The sequence below is a fragment of the Megalops cyprinoides genome, chromosome 9 (genome assembly GCF_013368585.1).
Source record: "Megalops cyprinoides isolate fMegCyp1 chromosome 9, fMegCyp1.pri, whole genome shotgun sequence".
NCBI classification, from domain to species: domain Eukaryota; kingdom Metazoa; phylum Chordata; class Actinopteri; order Elopiformes; family Megalopidae; genus Megalops; species Megalops cyprinoides.
In genome coordinates, this window is record NC_050591.1 from 19,334,498 (window position 1) to 19,357,640 (window position 23,143).

The 23,143-nt window shown below is 44.7% G+C and overlaps 1 protein-coding gene across 3 annotated transcripts; it reads right to left on the minus strand.

The window, feature by feature from the left end:
- Window positions 1-774: 774 nt before the first annotated feature.
- gdpd4a (glycerophosphodiester phosphodiesterase domain containing 4a) lies at window positions 775-21,174 on the minus strand. Of its 3 annotated transcripts, none has more exons than XM_036536683.1 (16): window positions 20,825-21,174; window positions 12,666-12,980; window positions 11,433-11,536; window positions 11,194-11,287; window positions 10,370-10,429; window positions 9,918-10,016; window positions 9,567-9,660; window positions 8,058-8,203; window positions 7,827-7,909; window positions 5,937-6,087; window positions 5,052-5,276; window positions 4,431-4,588; window positions 2,764-2,911; window positions 2,342-2,424; window positions 1,670-1,749; window positions 775-952 (listed from the first exon to the last, which is right to left on the minus strand). In XM_036536683.1, exons 2-16 carry the CDS (start codon window positions 12,846-12,848, stop codon window positions 840-842), a joined length of 1,821 nt encoding a protein of 606 aa, XP_036392576.1. In that variant the 5' UTR covers window positions 12,849-12,980; window positions 20,825-21,174; the 3' UTR covers window positions 775-839. The 3 variants fall into 3 exon arrangements, with proteins under 3 accessions (XP_036392576.1, XP_036392575.1, XP_036392574.1); XM_036536682.1 differs by having other exon boundaries at window positions 775-955; XM_036536681.1 differs by having other exon boundaries at window positions 876-1,166.
- Window positions 21,175-23,143: the final 1,969 nt, after the last annotated feature.

The window sequence follows — 23,143 nt, forward strand, 5'->3', positions numbered from 1 at the left end:
TTTCTGGTACATTCATACATAATTAAAATGGCTAGAATTTAATTGTATTAAAACCTCACTCACTCTCTCCCTCACACACACACACACACACACACACACACACACACACACACACACATGCGCACACACAAAATGCACCACCCACACCCGAAACATAAATATAAGACATAACTCTCAGTTTCTCACCGGTGCTACTGCTGTGGATATGAAAAATAGAAAAATGTTTGTCATATGCAGACATGAAATTCCACTTTCAAGTTATTCATGCTCAGGTCCCATTTCAGCGTTGAAGAGGAAAAATGTAAGGTGACTCCGCGTTAACCCTGCCACTCGCCGAGCTGACCCGCGTGAGCTGTGTAGAGGGTGACGCAGGGAATCTTCCACATTGGAGCCATTGCAATTTAGAGAAGCACTGCTGAACGCGGGGACAGAGGTGTCCAACTATAGCTGGACACAAGGGTTTCTTCAGTTCTGTCTGGGTCTGTTGGCTGATTCGGCAGCCCGCCCAGGCAGGCCCATGGGGGGGGGGGGAGGGGTCCAGGGGCACACTGCATCATCACTAGTAAACTAGTAAACATGAAAATAAAATAATTTCTTCTTTTTCTTTGCTCCACAACAGCAGGCATTTGCAGCAGAAAACGTACTTCAAAAAAAAAAAAAAAAAAAACATCACAGCATGAATCTCTGGAAGGCTCGCTGAAAGCCAGATTTGTCCACGTTCAATACACTGCCAATCAGCAGTGAGAGTTCATTAGTCTGCAGAGAGAGGCAGGAGGGTGTTGTGTAAGCTGTGGCTGGACGGTTTAAGGACACAGGAAAAGCGTCCCCGCCCCTCTCTCTCAGACAGGGGGCTCCTGCAGCTCTGAAATGGTGGGCAGGTTTGGGGTGGTGGGCTGGCTTCGGGCCTCTCCTCGAACACTGATGCTGGAGATGGACCACACGTCGCTCAGCTCTGCTAGGGACAAAAGAGCAAGGGTCAAGGGTCAAGTGTCAAGGGGTCATGGCGGTGGGGCACGGAGGCGGAAAGGTTCACACATGCAAGGGGTAGCTGTGCACAGGTGGCGCATGCAAGTACAACGCAGACTCCATGGGCAGTGAAACCAGAGTCCGTTTGGGCGGTTCAGAGAGAAACGGAATCCATCGAATCCGCCAGGGTCCTGAATGATCTGAGATACAGAAATGACATTTTTATGGGATGTGAGAGCGCAGAGTAACATTACAGATGCACCATTACATTTCCCATTCCATGTTCATTCAATGGCTTTAACCGTCTCCTGCCCGGGACCCTTTGGATATATACAGTACTCTGTGATCACTGCAGGCTCAATGATTCTACTGTCACAAGCACAACCACAGTTAGCATTCACTTAACGACTGTGTGTCCGGAATGCACGGTTACATACGTCTGGAGTTAAGCACGCACGGACTGCTGGGGCAGCGTTGATTGCTAGCCATTACTGTCCCTTATGTAATGAAAAACACCTATTGTGTGCTGATTGGAGTGGGTGAAACACCTGGCTGCTTTTGATTCCTTTGGGCTCAGGCCTGACACACAGCTGGTAGGTGAGGCTACATGCTCACACTGAAGTGGCTTATCAAATCCAACACAGCACATTCACTGAGGAAAAGCTACAGCAGTCTGGGCAGGAGAGCCTGCTTGAGCTCTCACCAGTTCTGAACTTGCTGTAGGGCCCGTTCTCGTTTGTCTGTCTGCTGCCTGACCAGAAAGGCAGGCCTCTCTCTCGCCACCTGGAATGAAAAGGAGTTGCCATTACGGGTGCTGGCATGTTCACATTGAAAGAAAATAGTACCTTTATTTTAGATGCCCATTTACATGATCATAAAGATTCAAATCCTTCCTGCTGCTGCATGGAATCACACATTCAGACAACCATTTACATTGTACATTATATATAGTAAATTTTATATACAATTATACATATTATGTATAGAAATTATAAGATTGAAAAGAGCACATATAATGTGATGCTACGAAGACTAGGATATGTTTTGTTTGTTGGATATGACTAGGATATGGATATTCAAAGCTACAGTGTAACAGCATCCTTATATTGACTATGGAAATTTGTGAGTGACACTATAATGTTCCTACCCCATCCCCCAACACCCTAATCTCTCACCAAAAACATGCCTACACCCAATTAAAAAAATAAACAGATAATGTGGTCTCTAAAAATACAGGAACACCCTTAGCAACACAGCTGTTACTCTCAATACACATTACCCCCCTCTGCAAAACTCAGCTCTTTCCCCCCAGGGAAAACACCCCGTCCCCTGGGATAGTGTGTTTTCCAGTACAGGGGACAGGAGTGATGCTTACCAGTGGAACACAAAGACAGCAGTGATTAGCACAGCTGACACTACATCAGTCAGGATCCACAACAGACTGTATTCCTCTGGGGTCTGAGGGACAGACAGAGAGAAAAGAGGGAGATACTGAGCAACATTCAGCCAGTCCCCCTGTACACATACAGTAGCACCACAGACTTCCACAGCCACCCATTTCATTTGTAGCATTTGAAGTAGTTAAGAGAGATTTTTGATCTTTATCTATTTTAATCGTTATTTTTTGATCTGATTTTTATCTTTTATTTAAAAAGGTCATAACCATCACAGTAAAAAGGGCTGTGTTGGGTTTAGGCCTGGCCGAAACCTTCAGTGTGAACAGGGCTGCCTTTGGTCCAGGGTTGGCCCATCGTTAGTGGGACTTGTCAGTGTATTTGGTCCAGTTTGGACCCTCACCATGAGAAAGAGCGGTCTGCGCAGGTTCTTGAGGACGTGCATGGCGTTGGTGGTGACAGACTGGGCCCCCGCACACCAGGCCAGAGAGTACAGCCAGGGCTGGCTGATCACATACAGGTTAGTTCCAATGTTGACCGAGGCATACTTACTGCAAAGCCACACAGACAAGATATACAGATAAGCCTTAATACATAGAAGCATTACAAAACACATAAATAAGACACAGGTAACCTTGCTGTCAGGTCAATAAAGACATTTCATCGAATTACTCTGGAGCTTAATTTTCCATGACAATTCAACAAAGTATTACATTTCTTTTCAATTCTTACTTGTCATAATTTTGCTGATCACTGAAATTAAAGAAAAATACTGTGCAAAAAATGTAACCCATGCTTCAATATTCACAGTTCAGCACAAAGTGATTAGACTAAACCTCTTCCAAAGAGTAGGACAATGTTATTGTTGCACCTCCACAGTGTGGGACAATATTCCTGGTGCACAATTTCAACAAGGGGTATTGCAGTAGTGCAGTAATTGCAAAAGAATGCTAAGGCAAATGAATATTGAAGTAAGCAAATTTATTGACCTAAAATGAGCAATTGAAAGTTTTCAGAAACTGTGCTGGAGACAAATACCCAGGGCAGTACCGCACTGGAGTCTGCATTGATTCACAATAAAACTACGTGAGACATTGATGGGCAGCTGTGTAACTCAGACATTTTTACAGCTTGGAATCGTTTCAGGTCCTTTCAGGGGATGTTGAACCCTCTGGGAAGACCTTTGTCAGCTCAGTTCAACAGCTTCAAAAATTTTTTTTTTTCTATCACCATTTTAGACCATTAGACCATTGGTGTCATTATGGTAGGAGTGATCTCTCTCATACAGAGGAAGTGTCATTAAAGTGTGAATAAGTATTTCTGTAATCCTGATCTTTCCTGTGATCTTCCCCTAGACATAGTCCTGCTTGGGACATTCCCTTGTCGGTACAGTGACTCCACGAAACATTGAGTCCCACAGGGAATGTCGCCTGCATTTGGAGATGAAGCCGATGTGATTCAACACTCAGGGGAAGTAATCAGGTCCCTGCTGCTGTGTTTGTGAAGGTGTTTGTTCCCTCTGTAATGGCTCTTTATGGGTAATTGTACCTGTGATGCCCATAATGGTTTTACATAACACTTCCACATGTGAATGCATGTGAGGACGTGTGTGTGTGTGTGTTTGTGTTGAGTCCGAGTGTGCATATGTGCATGCGGGTATGTGCAAATCTGTGCACATGTGCATGTGAGTTTGTGAGCGTGTGCGTGGGTGTGTGAGTAAGGTGAAAGTCTCAGCTGTGCACGCACCTTATTGTCAGCCTGTCACTCTCTGCCCTCCCACTCTCTCCCTCTCTCTCATCCTCTCCTCTCTTTCTCCAGACTGTGGGTGTTATCAAGGGCACTTAAATGAACCCATCTGCACCCAGACTTACATAACACCACACTGATAAGGAACACTTTAGCTTTTTATCAGTTGATTTCTATTCCACAACACTCGCTCAGAGTAAAAGCCTGGCTGGATTAGGACTTGACCTGATTGCCTGACAGTGGAGTGTGAACCAGAGAGGAGGAGAGGAGTAGTGACAAAGTAAGTGAGTAGATGTGATGTATGAAAGCTTGGAGGCACAGTACCTGATCTGCTCCTGAGACATGGAGCTGTAGTGAAGGTTCAGTCTGACTATGTGGTTCTCCTGCAACTCCTCGATGGAGGCCTTGTGGCTGGAGGTCTGCTGCAGGGCGGGGTCAAGCTCCTGCACCAGGTCCCTCTGCTCTGCAGGTAGCCACAGGACCTACGGGGTGTGACAAAAACTCATTAGACACACACACACACAAACAAACACACAAACCACTCACACATATTCACATAAACACATGATTTTACACCAGCACAACAACAGTCCACCCCTCCAGCAATCTAGGAGTCTTTGGAATTTTTCAGTGAACTGATCAATATGTTCATTTACAAGCATTCATTTGTTTTTATTCTGCCTTTTGTGTGCTATTACACTTTTATCCTGGGGTGTTATGCTGACCCTCTTTTCTTGGAGTCAAGGAATAATTTTTAAAGTATTCCCCTTACAGGCTCAGGGTTTCCAGCACTCTGTCTAGTGCTCGGTGACAACACAGGAAATTGCGGCAGAACAAATACATTTTGATTTATCAGTGATGCTGTTATAGGATGAAGACGGGTTCATTGGCAATACCCTGGTAAACCCCAGTTGTCGGACTCAGACAGACAGTGATCTACCGTACCTGGCTGGAGTTGATGGAGGACTCGTTGTGGAGGACCTCCAGAGTGCGGGCTATCCAGGTGTCCCTGTAAGGGTGCCCACTGGGAGGGCGGTGCAGGTCAAAGATCACCAGCTTCCCGTGCGTGGCGGCCAGGTCCAGGAAGTCCCTCAGCGTGGGGACCGTCTGGTTCTGTGCCCTGACCTGGTCCTCTGGGTCAAGCAAGGAGGCGGTCCCAAAGGGGTCGCGCTGAGAGTGAGAAGGGGGTAAGGGAGAGGACGATCACTGAAAATCAGGGCAGCCAGCACTTGCACATGCTCAGCACAAGGCTGTGTATGCTTGGTACCTCCAGGTGTGCAGTGATCAAAGATAAAATCTCTTAATTCCAACTGATTTTTCTGCAGGGTACTAATAATGGGTTTCAAGCATGAATTGCATATTTTTGTAGAGAGACCATGGCGTGGTTAAATCACTGTATTCATTTTCACAAAAACACATAGAATATAAGTCGCTTTGGATAAAAGCACCTGCCAAATGAATAAATCTAAATGTAAATGTAATGTGATAACAAGTGACGGAGGAACATAGCTGATAGCCAGCTGTATCACGTCACTTCTCTCCACAGCATCCCTTACCGCTAATCTTACTTAAATGACAGTCACCTTGTGTTTCTCTTCAAACAATTACTCTGGGGATGACTAATCTACTTACAGTGCTATGTCTGGTGAAGGTCTTTGACTCAAAGGTGGATATTTGGGTAATAAATACACACAAATCTGGTTGGAAACAGGTGTGAGATTCGGGCTTCACTCTATTTCTACATAATGGCGAATGCCTGTTTTTCTAGACACAGGGCACATACTCAGCAAGATCAAGTATTTATCAACACATCGAGAGATGGGTTCTTACCAAAAGGAACCAGGCCCCAGCGTTGAGCATCTCCAGCTCACTCCAGGTGAACATGGCGGCTGGAGTGTCTGAGCGGTTGGGGAATACCTCATGCACATTTGTCGTCCTCCGCAAAGTGCTGTCGTGCATCAGGAAAGGCACCCCGTCGTAGCTGACACAAGAGAATGTCACATTTCAGAGCCAATCCCAGTTGAAGAAAAGAGACAAAACACTATCACAATATCGCTTCATTGTAAAATATCACATAAGACAGTCATGGGTCATCACTGGCAGGTTTTATGGTTACCATTCAGTTTGTGACTGATTAACACCTGGAATATCACTTCACTTCCTTTCCAAAAAACAACTTCAAAGACAGAGCAAAACCTCTGGGAACTGCCAGTCCCACCTGACACAGGACTTTGGAATTATGGCGTTTCCTCACGTTGTTTCAGCTTATCATCAATGCTGAGTCAGGCAACCCACGTCAAGCAGTCCATATGTAGGAGTCGCATGATATGCGGTTTAGGAGCCAGCCAGGGTTGTCCATCTCCCATGTAGGGGCTCAAGAAGTCATGCTAGGACCGCTAAATGGATTAGTCCCTGTAATAGCCTCACTGGGAGGAGTGGGGAAACGAACATCTGATCTGTTTTTAGGCCTGCGTTTGTACCTGAGCGCTTCCACCCAATCCCCCGGCACTCGACACACTCACCGTACAGTGAGCAGCTTTATGAATGGGGACACGCTGAGCCATAAGCGCATTAATATCTGCAGTGACCGGTAGCTGTCACCTATCTCTGGGACACACATGCTCTAACGCAGGAACTCAGGAGCACAGCACATTTATAGCTGCCCCCCCCCCCCCCCCCCCCCCCCCCCCCCCCATCCACTGTCTTTCAATGTGTCAATTACATCTGTTTACTAACTGAGATGTTACCAGGTTTGCAGCTTTGGAGCAACACTTACCAAGCACCTATGGAGCCAAATGAGATTTATTTCTCTTGGCCTTACTGGTCTTTCCACGTTTGTGTTTTTGCTGTGATATCATTTCTGAGGGTCTGACCAATACAGATTGTTTGCGTGTGGAATCCTCTGCTGAGTTTGACCTTGCTGTGACGAGCTGGTTCAGATCCAGCCCAGCCCGAGTCCAAAGGGGACAGCTGATACAGCAGTGCATTGGATCAGGCGAGGCCTCTATCCCACAAACACACACTCAAAGTAACCCTCGGGGGACCAGAGCTGGCCAAAATGACCGACCCACACTACAAGTATGAGCATCTGGTGACAGGGAACAGAACCTCAGAATGATGCGTTGTTAATTAGCAGCTGTTTTTTTTGGAATCTTGCTGGAATTCTGGAATGTTACTGAGTAAGAGCAGCTGATTTGAACACTGAGAAAACCAGCAACTCCCTCCTTAGCGGTTTCAAATAATGCCTTTCCCACCAAAAGAGTTAACCTAAGCTTCCCTTCAGTGTAAATTCACAATCATATGGTAAACAAAAGCTCTGATAATAAAACTGTTGTTTTTGTAGTGACTCACTTAGAGTGTGAATGTTGACAAACGCTGCTGTAGCCTCATGTGCCAGCTTGCGCTACGGCACAGTAACACTTGTGACGGGGCTTTTATGAAACAGATTAAAAGGGATGGGAACATAAGGTGCTTCTTAACCCACTGTGGGCATTTTCCAGGCTTAATAAACACATTTAAAACCACTTTAGTTTTTTTTCCTTTGTGATACACATAGTAATTATTATGGTTGTTAAAATGACTACAAAACATACATTGCCCTGTGCATCCAACCCACCCTGGACAATCCTATCTGCAATACAGTTTCTGCCTACAGTAGCTCTCCGTTACTGCATGATTGTACAGGCAATTTCTTTCAGTACACTCATCAGAATGCCTCACCTGATTGTTACGTCTGTCTCCAAACCTTCACCTCCAGCTTCCACAGCTTTCTCAAAGGACAATTGGGTGTTTTCTGGTGCAAGCTGTTTTCAGACACACACAAGATTTGCTCTGTGACGCCCTGCAGGTTGTGTTTTACAATATGACCGAGTAAGGGACAGGCTTCAGCTAAAACAGCAGTGTCGCGGATCATATCGCGTTCACTGCCAACATTGATCAGCTCACACTTACCATAGGGGCTCCTCTGTGTCCAAAGAGGGCAGGCGGGGGCCCCAGAGCACCCTCCTCTTTGATACAGGGTGAGTACATGCCCAGAGGCACCAGGTACAGAGCGAAGAGGACCGCCAGGAACAGCCCCACGATGGCCACCTGTCGCACTATAAACAAAGACACCGAGCATCACCACACAGGAGGTTGGGAATGAAAGCAGATAATTAACACACGTGGCAACAGATGCAACTCTGCGATGGCCACCTGCCACAGATACATCCCCCACAGCTAAGACCGACAGATGTTAAAGCCAAGTGACAATTAATACAGGCGATAGCCTCAAGACAGCCACCTGCCCACCTGCAGCACAGATACCTCTGGTATAGTGCAGATCAGTGCAGGTGAGGTGGAGAGCCTGATCTTGAACTACTCAAACTGTCTTACAATAGGCATGCCCTACAATCCAATTTTAATCTGTCACCCTCCAGACGTAAATTTAATTCGCTAACCAAAATGCCCCACATATCCCCAGCACAGGTTCTGGCCAGGAGACGTCAGGTGCTCCTGCTACAGCGGTAAGGTCTTATTAAACCCGGCTCTTACAATATTAGCATTGTCAGGGGATCAGAAACCAGCTGGCCTGAGAAGGACATTTCAAACAAAACAAACAAAAGGCTGGATTACACAGATTGAAGACATTAATTCTGCAGATATCCCGTAAATTAGGCCACCTAATTAATTACACAATGCTATTAAATGAAATCACTGGACCACCTAGGTCACCTAGGGGTCACTGTTGCACATGCTGTTCCTGCAGTCGGAACTGCTTGTTAGCAAAACAAATTTAACAGAACAAACAAGCTTATCGATCACGTTTGTATTTGTGTCATTTACTAAACCACAGCACAGAATGAAGGTTGCTGGGATCCTACGCCGTGGAAATGATTTCAGAGGGAGCACAGCTGATGAAAGGAGGAAAACAGCAGCAAAAGAGGCGAAACACTGGGTTAAGTCGGTTGACGCTTCCGTGCAAATGTTCTGTATTGTAGAGCTCAAGGCTGAGCTGCTCAAATGGGCCTGCTTAGCAGAGTGTGTGTGGCAGTGGGTGGGAGGGGAGGTGTTTGATGGGTATAGTGGCAGCAGTGTTTGAGGGGGGGGGGGGGGGGGGGGGGGGGGGTTGTTCAGTGTTCCAGTGTGGGTGGGTGACATGGGCAGGCTGAGCCTGTCTCCTATTGTCCTCACTCTCTCACCGTTGCTCATTATTCATTGAGAGGTTTGGAGCTACCATCAGAACACAGACATGACTCACACATTTCCCTCGTCACCACGGCTCCTATAAACACAGTGACCATGGTGATGCGAGAGGGCTCACTTAGCGACGAAGGACAAGCTGTGCGTCAACCTGGCTGGGTTCGTGATTGAGATATTGCTCTGGGTGATGTGAACATGAGCCTTTCTGACCCCCTTGAGTATGCAGCTGAACTCTAAACTTTCAAAACCTGGTCAGTACCTGCTGACCTGAACACTCACCTCTTTTGCTCATGCGGAAGAAGTGTAACGCTACTGGCCAGGACAAAAGTGTCATCAGCAAGACTCCACCCACATGCAGGAATGGTGCCGTTACCTAGCCAGTCAGCAAAGGACAATAATGGAATGTTATAAAAGCTTGAATTTTCTCTTTTGGTTACAGTTTGATACACATTAAAGGACATAAAGTGTATGAATTCAAGAGCAAACTGTCTACAGGAACATTTACATTTTTTCGTCATAATTCTAAAAAAATAATTGTACAATCTCCTCTGACTATTTGCCCTCACCTAACAAACAGATTTTTTTTTCTACGACAAGCTGGATAAAAACGTTTGTAGATGGAAAAGCCACCTGAAAAGAGAGAAGGAGAGTTTTCCATTCCTTGCTCCACAGGTCAGACAGCACAGCAGTGGCACTGATGGAGAAGGTCAAGGTCACCAGGATCCCAATCTATGGAAGGAGCACATTCATAGCCATCAAACACAAACGCCCATCACATGCATCACCAACTCTCCTTATATGAGTGTCCTTGCATTCGTTTTTATGATCAAACCATGATGAAAGTCAAATAGTTTCCCTGTAGAGATGGGTCCATACACGTGTGTGTGTTTGCGCATGTGTGTGGTGGGGGAGGTGTGATAAATAATAAAAAAAAATCAAACAAATAGGTGACATCATCACTGCCAAGATGAGCATTTCTTTATAGGCTGAAGGTAACTGTCACAATGTGAAATGTATTGTAACTGAACCACTCAACGGAAGGGCCACAACGGGAGGGCCAAGCGGGGGCAGACATATCTTACCTTGTGGCTCCAATGCAAATACAGTCTCTGTCCCTCAGAGAGCAGACACACTGCAAGCATCTGCAAATGATAAGAATACTGCGTCACACATCGCAGATAACAACCCATTAACACACTATATGCAACTGCAACATGTACATCCACCGCATCACATACCACAGATAAAAACCCATTAACGCACTGCACGCACCTGTAAAAGAACACGTCCACACTTATATCCACAGGTAACAACCCACAACCCACACACAGGATGTCATTAAGTGTGGAGCAGTTTTTTGATTGTTTTGTTTCAATCTAGAGTGAAACTGAATGAATTCTGTATCCTTTATGTTTTACTTTTATACAGTTGCAAAACTGCCATAAATTCACAGCCTTCCACTAACTTTCTTTCCAAGTAGTTCAGCCCCAGGTCTCCACACAGCATTTACGGAGAAATTTCAATGGCTTCATCAATAATTCATTTCCTTGTAGAGATGTGTTCATTCATCACTTCCCTGTTTTTTTATACATGGTTCCCATCTGCCTTACAAAATCATAAGCATTGCAGTGCATCTCTGAATATAAATAACCTGATATCCCCATGATGACACCTTGTTCTAATTCAGGACCAGGCCACACCTCCTTGGTGAATGTGCCAATCCCTCTCATTCAGCAAATACTAACCAAAACAATCACCATATGCCAGTGAACTGCAAGGGATGAAGAGACCAATTTCACACTCTATACCTTGTCCCCCAAGTAACCGAGACTTCAAACACCCCCCCCCCCCCCCCTTGACCATCGGGGACCAAGATCTCCCACAGTCCTCAGCTGCAGGTCCTCACCAGCAAGATGGCAATGTAGGTGAAGAGCGCGGCTGCGACCACCAGCAGCACCATCGACCAGGGGAACCAGAAACCCAGATTGCCGAAGTTGAACCTGCAAAGAACGAGATGGAGACCATCTTACACCCCCTCAAAAAACCAGCAGCAACTCTCAAATACAATAAAGGACACAGGAGTATGGGATTCTCCAATCAGAGTGGATGGAACCCTGCTTTGAATGATGTGTGTGTCAGACCTACCAATCAAAGTCATTGTAGTCATTCTGTGCCTCGCTCCAGAAGTACAGGAACACCAAGGTAAGGCAAAATGTCAATATCAGGAGACCAAAACTGCTGCACTCCAACTGCAAGACAGAGAGCAAAACATGAGCCCACTTACGAAAAGAAAATATTGGTATAAGACCTGATAATGTATTTCAAGAACGTTAAAGTCTTACTTTTGTAATGAATCAGTCCTACTCTAAAGAGTACTTTAATCTCAGTCATTGAGGGGAGGTGAAAGTTAAGACAGGACACTTGAGGATATACCTATGGTTGTAAAACCACACAATGCAGTGTTTATGAGCCAGCTGAATCACATTATAGATAAACCTTTGTGCCAGCTTCTAACCTTCAAACACACTGAGAAGAGTTGCTGGTGACCTAGATAAAGGTTCATTTACAGCAAAATCAGAGAACTAGCTCACTTTCCAAACAATATCTCGCTGTTTTTTTTTTTTTACTTCTCCCCTTGGGCCTATTATTTTCTGTCAGCATATGGGGTAGTCTATTCAATACAGGGCCAACACTCTTTCAGCTTAATCAGCAAAGAAGTGACCATATAAGCTGTTTTCTAATAAGCCAGTCAGGCTTTAGTGAGTGTGGGACCATATGGTGGTGTGGATGTTTGAGTGAGTGTGTATGTGCGTGTGTGTGTGTATGTGTGTGTGTATGTGCGTGTGTGTATGTGTGCGTGTGTGTATGTGTGTGTGTGTGTATGTGCGTGTGTGTATGTGTATGTGTATGTGTGTGTGTGTATGTGCGTGTATGTGCGTGTATGTATATGCGTGTGTGTGTGTGTGTGTGTGTGTGTATGTGCGTGTGTGTATGTGTGTGTATGTGTGTGTGTGTATGTGTGTGTGTGTGTATGTGTGTGTGTGTATGTGCGTGTGTATATGTGTGTGTGTGTGTGTATGTGCGTGTGTATATGTGTGTGTGTGTGTGTGTGTGTGTGTGTGTGTGTGTGTGTGTGTGTGTGTGTGTGTGTGTGTGTGTGTATGTGTGTGTGTGTGTGTGTGTTTCTGTGTGTGAGGTTCTGTATTTGTAACTGTTTGTTTTCCTGGTGGGGCGAGGGCAGCGCTGCAAGGCGCTTCAGATTGACAAGGTGCGGTGTTGTGGTGTTGTAGTTATGAGGGGCTGCAGAGCAGGGGGAGGTGGAGGGGGGACCAGGGCCAAAGAGTGCTTGAGGGGCGTTGCCGTTTGGCCGTTCGTCACCTTGCTGCAGCAGCACTCCCCCGGCTGGGCGCGCGCCCGCTGGTAGCGCTTCCACTGGCAGCCGTAGAGGCCCGCCAGGCAGGAGATGAAGGGCTGGTGCTCATAGCGCTGCAGGAGGTTCCGCCGCACCACCTTCAGCTTCCCCAGCTTCAGCTTGGACAGGGAGGTGGGGGAGCGGCCCATGGGTCAGTCGAGCCGCACCATCGTGCGGGACGGGGGGGGGTAAGGGAAGAGGCGAAGAGGAGTGGAGGTGGAGGCACCCGGGGACGGGGGGGCAGGCCCACGCTTCACTTTTCAGTCAGTGCTGTAGGAGAGCTGTGGAGAGTGAGGCAGAGAGACAAATTCAGGGGACCGGTCCTTCATTTTTGGCCCAGACCCAAATTTTTAAAGAGTTATTACTGGTCAAACAGTGCTGTGTATTAAATATAACTGGTCATTTGACCTGAATGAAAAATTCATGAAGTGAGCAAAAGCCTGTGGTAGGGTGCTGAAAATACTGCATATGCACTGTTTGATATATGGTAGGCAAACAGCTTTTGTACATTTGACAGCATCCTTTGGGCTCGGAAAGGCAACATTCTGAAATATCATTGCAAGCAGTAAGGCGAGTTGCAGTCTAATCAGAACTGAGTGGTAACTGCTACTGCATGATAACAGGTTTGTAATTACTGATCAAGCAGTGGGTGAAGGTTCAGTTCAGCTCCAGTGTCTCCTCAAAAATTTGAGTGAAATCGTACAGGGACCCACATTTCAGATCAACCAGCTCCAGCTGATATCTGTTTCTTAATGTTCCTGCACAAGGAAAACAACCACCAACCACCACTCCTTTGTCCCTGACAGAATGAGGCTAGGTTATAAATCGCTCAAGAGTCCCTTCACCGCGCCTCCCTTCTACATCTAGTCCCCCCCATTGGGCCCGTTCAAATTCCCTGCAAGCTCGATCCATCACACCCCCCTCCCCCCCATCACCCACCCACCACAGCACCACTGCACGTGAGCACTGCCCTTACTTCCTAAAGAGGGCACAATGCTTTCTGATGTAGCTTGAGAAATTTTTGCCAAGTCCCAGGAGGGACTGTTTTGCAGTCTCTGGGTTGCTATGTTTGTACAGTATTGCACAACCCTCCCATTTGCCTTGGGTGCAATACAGTGGTAAAAGACCTGCCTTTGGTTCTCTGTGCTCCTTTTTGCCCATCGGTTACCAGATGATGTCACGAAGTTTCACTGTGTGAGCTGCATACCACTTTCCTTCTGAACCAGGGCCAGGACTACATAGTGCTAAGCTGTGTGCACTTCGTGCTACTGGCACCCACTACTGAGGCATCAAGCCCCTCACACTCACCAGAAAGCTGACGGAAATTCAACGCCACCCTCAGCCCCTTCTGTTGTTTACTCAAGGGAAAGGCTCCTTATTCAGAGGCCAAGGAATAGTCAATATGGATACTGTTCTGTGTGTGTGTGTGTGTGTGTGTGCGCGTACATAGATGTGTATAAGTGTGTGTGTCTGCAAATGTGAGCCCTCTTGGGTGTGTGCGGATGTTGTCACTGTTGAATGCCACTTCTGTGGATCTTGAGCAATCATTCAAAGACATTAATTTGCTTTCAAGTGTTGGGCGGCTGTGTTTGAGTAGGGATTAAGGCCCTGGGCTCTGGCTGTGAATCCTGGCTATGAATCCTGGCCGCTTCAGTACCTTTGCGCAAGGTACTTGGCCTGAATTTGTCCAGTAAAAAGACAGCTACCAAAATGGGCACAATACAAAAATGAGAGCAATGAAGTAACCCAGGACAAGGATATAAACTGACCTAATAACAACATGCAAATTACAGCAAAACACTAATCTTAGATCTCAGGGCCATTTGTATGCACCCATCTGCATACTTAAAGACAGAAGCTGGCTAGGAAGACTGGTGATGAAAACACCCACTGCTCAGTGGAAGCATAAGCAGGCACATTTCTGAGTGAGTTACATCAGGAAAGGAAATTCCAAACCCTGTTTGCCCTGGTTTCTTTCAGCTTTCTCATTCAGTTCACTTCTCATTACTGAAGAAGCAGAAGGACAAAAACACGGCATTTATCCTATAAATGAATAACTCTGCGTATTCCACGCAGGCGGGCCCAGGAGGACTGTGATCTTTCAAGCAGAGCAAGAGGTTATACAATGTGAAGCAGCTGTCTGAGTCATCAACAGGTACCCCGAGCTGAAGGGAATTGAACAACACGATTCATTACCCTGCCTGACGTACAAAACCTTAATACAGCGAAAAGCAGCAAGCCCAGATGCCATCCAGTCAAGGTAACACACATGGAAAACCAATAAGCCGGAATGCCACTCAGTCGTGGAAACACACATGGCAATGCCATGCAGCAGGTAATGCACAGGGAAGAGCAATGAGCCTTGGTACCCTGTTGCCACATTTGTTCAAGGGTACTGGTGGTCTGTCCAGGAGTCCCATCTCATAATCCTCTGGTCATTTTTCCACTACTCCACAAAGCACAACCATTCAGAAGATTACTTTTTTATCTTTATATATTTTTCTTTCTTTTTTTTTTCCAAATATCTCTTCGGAGTGTCGCAATGCCCTGACTATGGCCCTTCCACTATCCACCGGCAGGGCCCCATTCATGAGAGAAGGGTTAGGGTAGGCAGGACGGGGTGAGCGTGCGCCTGGGTGGCCAGGAGTGTGACGGCTCCCGGGGGCAGACTGGGGTGAAGCGTCTGAGGCGATCAGAGGAGATCACAGACGGGCAACCTGTTGACGTCTGCAGAGCTGCAGCCCACAGCAGTGATCCACTGCTTCCTGCGGGAGGCTAAGCCTTTCAGAGGGTATTAGGGTGAGAGATTAAGGTAAAAATAGGAGCCCCTTCTCCGTCATTCTGTTATGTTAGCGAGGTGAATGGAGACATGGGTACAGCACACACGTCTGTGACAGGGAGCGGGCGAGAGAACCATGTGAACAACTTGCAAATCAAACACACGACTGTTAAATGGGATAAATCTGTGTCATAAAAGTACCTAAAGAAAATATGGAATACTTCCGGCACCCACACACACACACACACACACACACACACACACACAAACACTTAAGTCCTCTGTGGCTACAGAACAATTTCAAACAGGCATCAATAAACCAGCTGGCATGAGGTGGAAAAACAAGGACGGAGAAATAGGGGCGAGGAAAGAGAACTTGGTGTTCTCTCGCCCCAATATCATGGTCACAGTCAAGGGTCTTAAACACCTTGGACGCCTGCCAGTGTTAGCAGCAGATTGCCTGCTTTTAGTCTAAATGGAGCTCTGGCCAGCCTTTATCGCTATGCTAAAAAAGCCTGTGTCCTGCCATGTTTCTGGCTACTGCCTATTTGCATGAGTGACAGGAAGCTCTGATGGATATATAGTTCTGTCCTTGTCTGGCAATTGTTGTCATGGTGACTTCTGTCCTTGGCAGCAGGACCCAGCAGTCCTGTGCAAGATGGAAACCCGCATCGGTATTCAGAGTCCATCCTCCAATCCGCCGCCTCCTCTTCCCGCGGTGAATCATTTGGCTGTCCTTCCACGAAGATCAATAAGTCAAGCCCAATAAAAATCCCCATCCCTCTTTATCTCATATGGATATAGCCATCAACTTGCCTTTCTTTTGCCTTGCTTCTGGTCAACACACAGCTGGAATGCAGGAGAAATAACTACTGTAGTAATTGTGGTAACAGTTAGTCTCTTTCCTGCTAGTGTGTTTTAAGTAGTTCTTCAATTTTATATATAACTATATTTTGTATTTAAATATTTAATATAACTAATTTCATATTTTACTGTAAATAATGAAAGTCATTGCTAAATGCTAAAACTGAATACAAAATGTTGGATTGAATTGTTAAATTTGATGTTTGTCAAATGTTTTTCAAAGTCACTCAGAAACCAGAATATTCTTACTGGTGAAGATGAACAATGAAAGTTGTTGGTATTGAAAGCTCATCAATAAAAGGTGAAATATTACACTGTAGGTTGGGGTATTTTTAGATTCAAACTGCAAGATGCCATTTTAGGCCAGAAATGCTAGCAGGGGCCACAGTACCATGGATTTGCAGAGCTCTTGCCATCCTTTGCAGTAATTCTATTATGTAGAAAAGATGGAATACATTTTATAAGCGACCCACAGAGCACTCCTTTCTGGAAGCTTTATAGAAGCCAAAGTGATTTATAGGGATGGAGTCCCGGTTGTCTGTCTCATGAAGCTGCATGCTGTCACAATTCTGAGTTCCCAGCAGAGAGGCAATGGGTGTAATATGTGAAACTGTTGGCATGATTTGACTTGAGATTGAACACCCTTCTATTTTTTTTAAGCCTGATCTGAGGGCACATTTCAGGTCACATCTTCTTCCATGAGTTGATGAGAAAGAAGAAATAAAGCTTCTTAAAGCCAAAAGACAGCATTAGGGTCAGCACCTCTCTTGGTTCCTCATTAACTAATGACCAGGAAACCGGGTTGGCCATGAGCACCAGCGCCCAGTTCCTCATGTGACTGAGTGGAACTCAGGACATTTTGAGCACTGCAGCCAACTGCATATTAGTTAACTAGAGGTGCCAAGGGAAAGCTTTTTTGCTGTTGATTTGCCCCAGTTTTCCATTCTAAATGGTGGTTAATCCTTTAAACTAAAATATGTCAGTGCTGTACAGGAGGAATTAGAACAATAAATAAAATATACAAAAACATTTCATGAGATTTTAAACTCAGCTGGCAACACTCAGTACGAAACTATTTCAGCAATGCTCGGAAAAGACATTTCCAGGAAGACAAATCAAAAAAGAGCTTAAACTTTTGCACAGACTTGCTGATCTGTCTAGACTGAATTCAAAAGGGTTCCAAAATAAACAAACACTGTTTAAAAAAACATTTATTACAAAAACAGCACTTTATTCTATTAGAAAAGACTAGGGGTTCACAAGTGGCTTACAGTTAACATGCTTCTTCCGAGAGCAGGCTGAGCCCTACAGTCTTCATTCGAAACCAGTCATGCCATCTGCCAACACCGACTGGGAGCCCATAGCAGCTGAAAAAATTGGCATAATTGTGCTGGGGTAGGGGTGAATATGTCAGCCAGGGGTCCCTTGCTGCACCATTCTCAGCACTCTGCGAGCCATGCGGGGGCCTGTGTGTTTCTCACATGACGTCAGGGAGATGCACCAATCATCTGAACAGCATCTGCTTCCTAGCGCACAGTGGGACTTACAGTGTGAAAAATAGTCACGTTACTGTGCATGTGTATTGGAAGAGTGCATTCGACTTGCCCTGCGCTCCTGTGTGCAGAGCCTGTCACGCTAAGACAAGGCCAGAAATGATAAATAAATGTCCTCAAACTTCAGCCACTCCATCCTTTTCCTAGCATTCACATTCATTTATAGCATATTCACCCATCAATTTATGTTTCAGTTCCTCCTTTACCCTACCAAAACCAAACCGTGGCTAATATATACTTAGTTGTCACTACATAAAACAAAAGTATTAAATTCCATGAGTAAATATATCAGAAAAAGTTATACACAAGCAATGCTTGAAAATACACACAAACATAAGTACATTAATATACAGGAGCAGTTGTAGTCACCTTTCCTCCATATTTATCTCAGTAATACCTTGTGACCCAACCATCACTCTGACCCAGGTAAAAACACATGACGTTCTTCAGCCTTCAGGTTAAACATTTAAGTGTCTGAGTCTGGGAAGCTCTACTGTTACAAACTCCAAATATGTTCTTATTTCGAGGGGGTTAGGACACAAGCATCACATGACAGCCATAGTAAAATTGTCTGGTTGGAGAATGACAGGAATAAGATACAACTTTCAATGGCTAGAATAGAATAGAATTGTTTATCAATACTTATGGCATATTCATGAATAGATACTACTGCAGCATACAAAATTCCCACAATGAACATTCAATAAAATGTAAAATTATACAGTGAGAAAGCTTAGCTGAGAGTTACAGAGGGGGCATTTTGCTCACCGTCGCCAAGAGGCAGAGTGTGTGTTAAAGAAAAGTGACTTCATCTGCATGTAATCTGACCATCTAGGGGTTAAAACACCCATAAAGTTTCAAACAGTCTGACTATAAAGCTATAAACGCAGGAAACAATTTCAGGAGAGAGAGAGGGCAATGTGTCTCCATATGGACAGATCTGATGATGTGTCACACAAACTCCCAAGTTCATCTCCACAGCAACATCCACAGCAAACAGTACTGCAGCAGAGAGCTAGATAACGCAGCATCCTCCTCATTCACTCCAGGTATCTGCACAACTGCCTAACACCCTTAACAACCTTCAGGCGCAACTTGTTTCTGACTCATCCCCGATGCGTACTGCTCACGGCGGGCTGTCTCTGCCAAAGCCTGAGTGGACATGGCGCGTACAGTATCAAGCCTCCCATTCAGCCGAGATTACTGACCAAGGAAGGGGCACAAATGCATTAAAAAAAGGAGAAATGAACAACATGAGAACAATAGATCACTGTGGTGGCAGCTTACTGTTGTTCATTCATTCTCCTTTATCAGCCCATGTTCAAGAATAAATGACCAACAACAGTGAAAGGGCCGGCTTTGGGCAGGAGCGATCTGCTCCACACCCTGGCTGCCAGCTACATCATGTGCTTTCCCACTATATATAGTTACTCCGAGGCCAAACCCCCCAAGCTTGTTGACACAGCCTTACCCTGTTCAGTGCACTCAAAAGGGAGCAACAAACATGAGCTGTGAAGTACAAGACTTCTTAAAAGAATATTTTTAATCAAAACCTGCACCCCTATTGACTAACAAAACAATATTAGCCTTGGCTAATGTTATGCTGTATATATATTTTTATACATATATACACTTGTGGTTGCAGCCTTACCCACTTAACACGGCAAACCCTGTATAGTCCTTAGATCTGATATGCTGCATAAGGATGCCAAGCACTGGTTTTATTTGGAGCAGAAAAGGTTTTCCAATAATGCAGCAGACATAATTAATTAATTCAGTATGATTTTCCTTTATTTTTCCATCTTCCTGTAAAATATTAAATATTAACAGACAACCAAAATTATACCATCAATGCTGGTGCCTTTGAAATGTTCTATAAAAGTGCTATGCTTTTGTTTTCTAATAACTCAGCGTTAACCCTGAAGAATCTTTCTACAGGGTACAACAGCCTGAAATGGGCAATTGCACACACACACCCCACAGAATCTTGAATCGAAAGCAATTAACAATTAACCAATCGCTATTAATCAACTTAGCACATAGTTTCACATCATTATTGCTCGGTTGTACGTATAATACAGGCTCCACATGAAAATAATGGGAGTTTTGCTGATCCCACTAATGCAGGAGACAAAAACATTTTGTGCCGCTGAGCCACTATACACTGTCTAGAGCCACTCAGATGCTGGTGGAGGATACGTTGGTAAATTCAGGAAAATCTTCCTCTGAATTGGTGACTTCTTTCACTCGCAAAGTACCGAGTTATCTCATTCAGCAAGAACTCTGCTGTCGAAACTCGGTTCCACGATTATTTGAATAAAAGATGATAATGACATTTTGTAATGTAAATGTTTGATTACACGAATTATTTTTAAAATGTAGTACTATCGCCGACATGCTGTGGGTTGTCCGTGTTTTTTTTTTGTTTTTGTTTTTTCTTCTCAGAGCCAAACCTTCAACTGACACACGCCTGGCACTTATCTCGTGTAAATGTAGCAGAGTAGGACCGCTGACACCCCGCATAACAGAGCAGGGGAAAGGCAAACAAAACGTTTTTGTTTCTCCAGAATTCTAGCAGTCTCCAAATGTCATTCCGGACTAACTGCGTTTCAGGGTGTATCACTGCTAGTAACATCACACGCAGGGACAGAGCAAGGCACAGAAGCAATCGTTTGTCCTTCAAATAAGTTATTGAAATTACATTTTGAACCTATTTTCAATGTCTTCTTAATTCTAGATTATTTCAAAAATACTTTCACATAAAGGTTTTATAATCCTAATACAATTTAACACAACACAAAAAATCTAACATTGGCAACATGACGCCCCGTTTATGCTTCCCCATGCTACACAGCTATATGAAACATCGTTCATGAAAATGAAAAACGCACAAAAATGTAAATTGCAACCGGATGGTGTTCCGACTTACGTGTGCAGATATTTGGATTCTTTTTTCCTTTTTATCCCCGTTGTATCCCGTGGAGTCCACGCGATGCACAGCCGCAGTGCTGCGCTGTAGCTGTGAGATATACGGTATCAGCTCGCACTGAAGGCAGCCCGCGCAGGTAAAGCGCAGTAAAGGAGGCTCAGCGTCAGCTTCCACCTGTTGCAAATACAGCATAGCCCTCACTCCCTCCTCTCTCTCTCTCTCTCTCTCTCTCTCTCTCTCCCTCCCTTCGATCTCTGTATCTCTGCCGGGTGCTCTCTGCTGTCCCTACTGTAGCGTGTTATCTGAACTCTGCGAACAAGCAGTGCCCAAGCGGGCAGATCCTTATTATACGGCTAACACAGCGCTCGCTCCCCGCTACGAAAGGCGTCACAAAGCGACGGAAAACGCTACTGACGCTGTTTTCTTGAGAGCTGGGCAGACAGGTCGCCTGCAACGATCATGCGATACCGCACAGTACTTTCTGGGGACAGTAGGGCAGCTGAATTACGTGTCCTTCTTGGCTACTTAAACGGTTATTGTTCACTATGCTAATAACACGACCTCTAACCTACTAACCTTCATTAAGTGCACTGTAACGTGAAATGAGGAACATTGCGCGTGGCTTATGGGGTATCAGCTGACATCGCCCTAGCCTAAAGATTAGACAAATGATACGTTCCCCTGAGGAATCATTGTACATTCAATACAAAAGTGCCAAGAGCTATAATATTACCGTAAATGCCAAGTTAATAATCAATTACCATTTTAGACAAAGATTGGGGAAAATAAGGACAAAAAAGAAAATAAAAGCTTCCAGCAAACACATAAATGATCTTGACATTTTTAAATGGAGCCTTAGAGAAATTTCTGAAAGTTGTTCCAGTGTGGCATTCAAAACTATTGGAAAAACAAGTGACAAAAGATGTATTCATTACTGCTGTGATGTTTTTTTCCAACTGGATTAAATGTTTAAAAAACATGCAAATGTTACACAGAAATGCATTAAAACAAACAGGTGAATCGATTTCTTATGAATACTTCTGAGGAACGCTTACACAATTTTCAAAATAGCAGCCCCAAAAAATACACGCCAATAGCACTGACTATAAATATTTAAAGCATTTATAAGACCTTCACTAACTGCACTGTATCCACAAGATCAAAGAATCCATAGCCATATCCTAACTTTCATACAAAGCATGAGCTGTAGGGTGAAGGAACATGCTTTACTTGCAGATCCAACTGCTCATGGTTGCTTTGATATTGTTGTAGTCACTTATTTTTTCACCAAATGGCACTCAGGACTACTAGCATATATTGTAGTATGTGTGGCAGTGTAGCATAGTGGTGAGGAGCAGGGGTCACAATCAAAAGGTTACTGGTTCAATTCCCTGCTGGGACACTGCTGCTGTACCCTTGGGCAAGGCACTTCACCCAGAATTGCCTCAGTAAATATCCAGCTGTATAAATGGATAACATGTAAACATTGTAACCTACGTAAGTCTCCCTGGATAAGACTGCCTGCTAAATGACAATACTGTATATATGTTTTCATCTGAAAGCCAATCACATGTTCAATCAGTGGGGAAGGAGTGAGACAAAAGACTTGTTAGGTTGTTAGGGGATGGCAAGTTTAGGCATCAGCGTTTGCCTGTTGACCTCGAACTATACTGTGCTATTTTCCCATACTTTCACTGATTAGTGCACTGTGATGAAAGGTGAACACGCAACTGGTAATACAACAGACTCAAGGTAATACTCAATTACCAGCTCTACAATATGTACAGCACAGAGTAATCCTAGGCCAGCTATGGAGTAACAAAAAAGCACTCCATGGAAAAGGCGAGCTGAGCCAAGTGTGTCATTCAGTCTTTCTAGTGTGTTAGTCATTAGCTTAAGACATTGGTTTTGGAATTCAACCACATTAGTCCTGGTAGAGCATATTTCTATAAACGAGTAACAGCACGAAAATGCCACACCACGGATATCAAGAAATTTCCAACCACAGTTTCTCAAATTGATTAAATTACTTAATTTCTTGATCATTTTTTGCACAACCTTACAAAGGTAACTTATTGGAAAATGCTGCCCACTATGAAAAATTTACATGGAAATAAGTTTTTACAGAGCTGAAACACAGGCAACAAAATCGTATTGAGTCAATGAACGAAAGGATCATCTTTCTTCACCCACAAGATTACAGAGTGTTCTACTCCCTGTCTGAAACCTCTCAGAAAGTTGAGGCGAATAAAACGCAAACCCACAATTCTCCCTTTGAATGTGACATCTTAATGAATCTGAACAGCTCTGACAGGAGGA

What these genes read in the sequence shown, in the direction of transcription:
- gdpd4a (XM_036536681.1), bottom strand. Translation starts at nt 12,848, where the DNA reads ATGGGCCGCTCCCCCACCTCCCTGTCCAAGCTGAAGCTGGGGAAGCTG. An exon ending in GACTACAATGACTTTGATTG is followed by an intron (nt 11,288 to 11,432) that starts GTAGGTCTGACA and finishes CGTTCTTTGCAG; the next exon opens with GTTCAACTTCGGCAATCTGG. An exon ending in CCTACATTGCCATCTTGCTG is followed by an intron (nt 10,430 to 11,193) that starts GTGAGGACCTGC and finishes TATCATTTGCAG; the next exon opens with ATGCTTGCAGTGTGTCTGCT.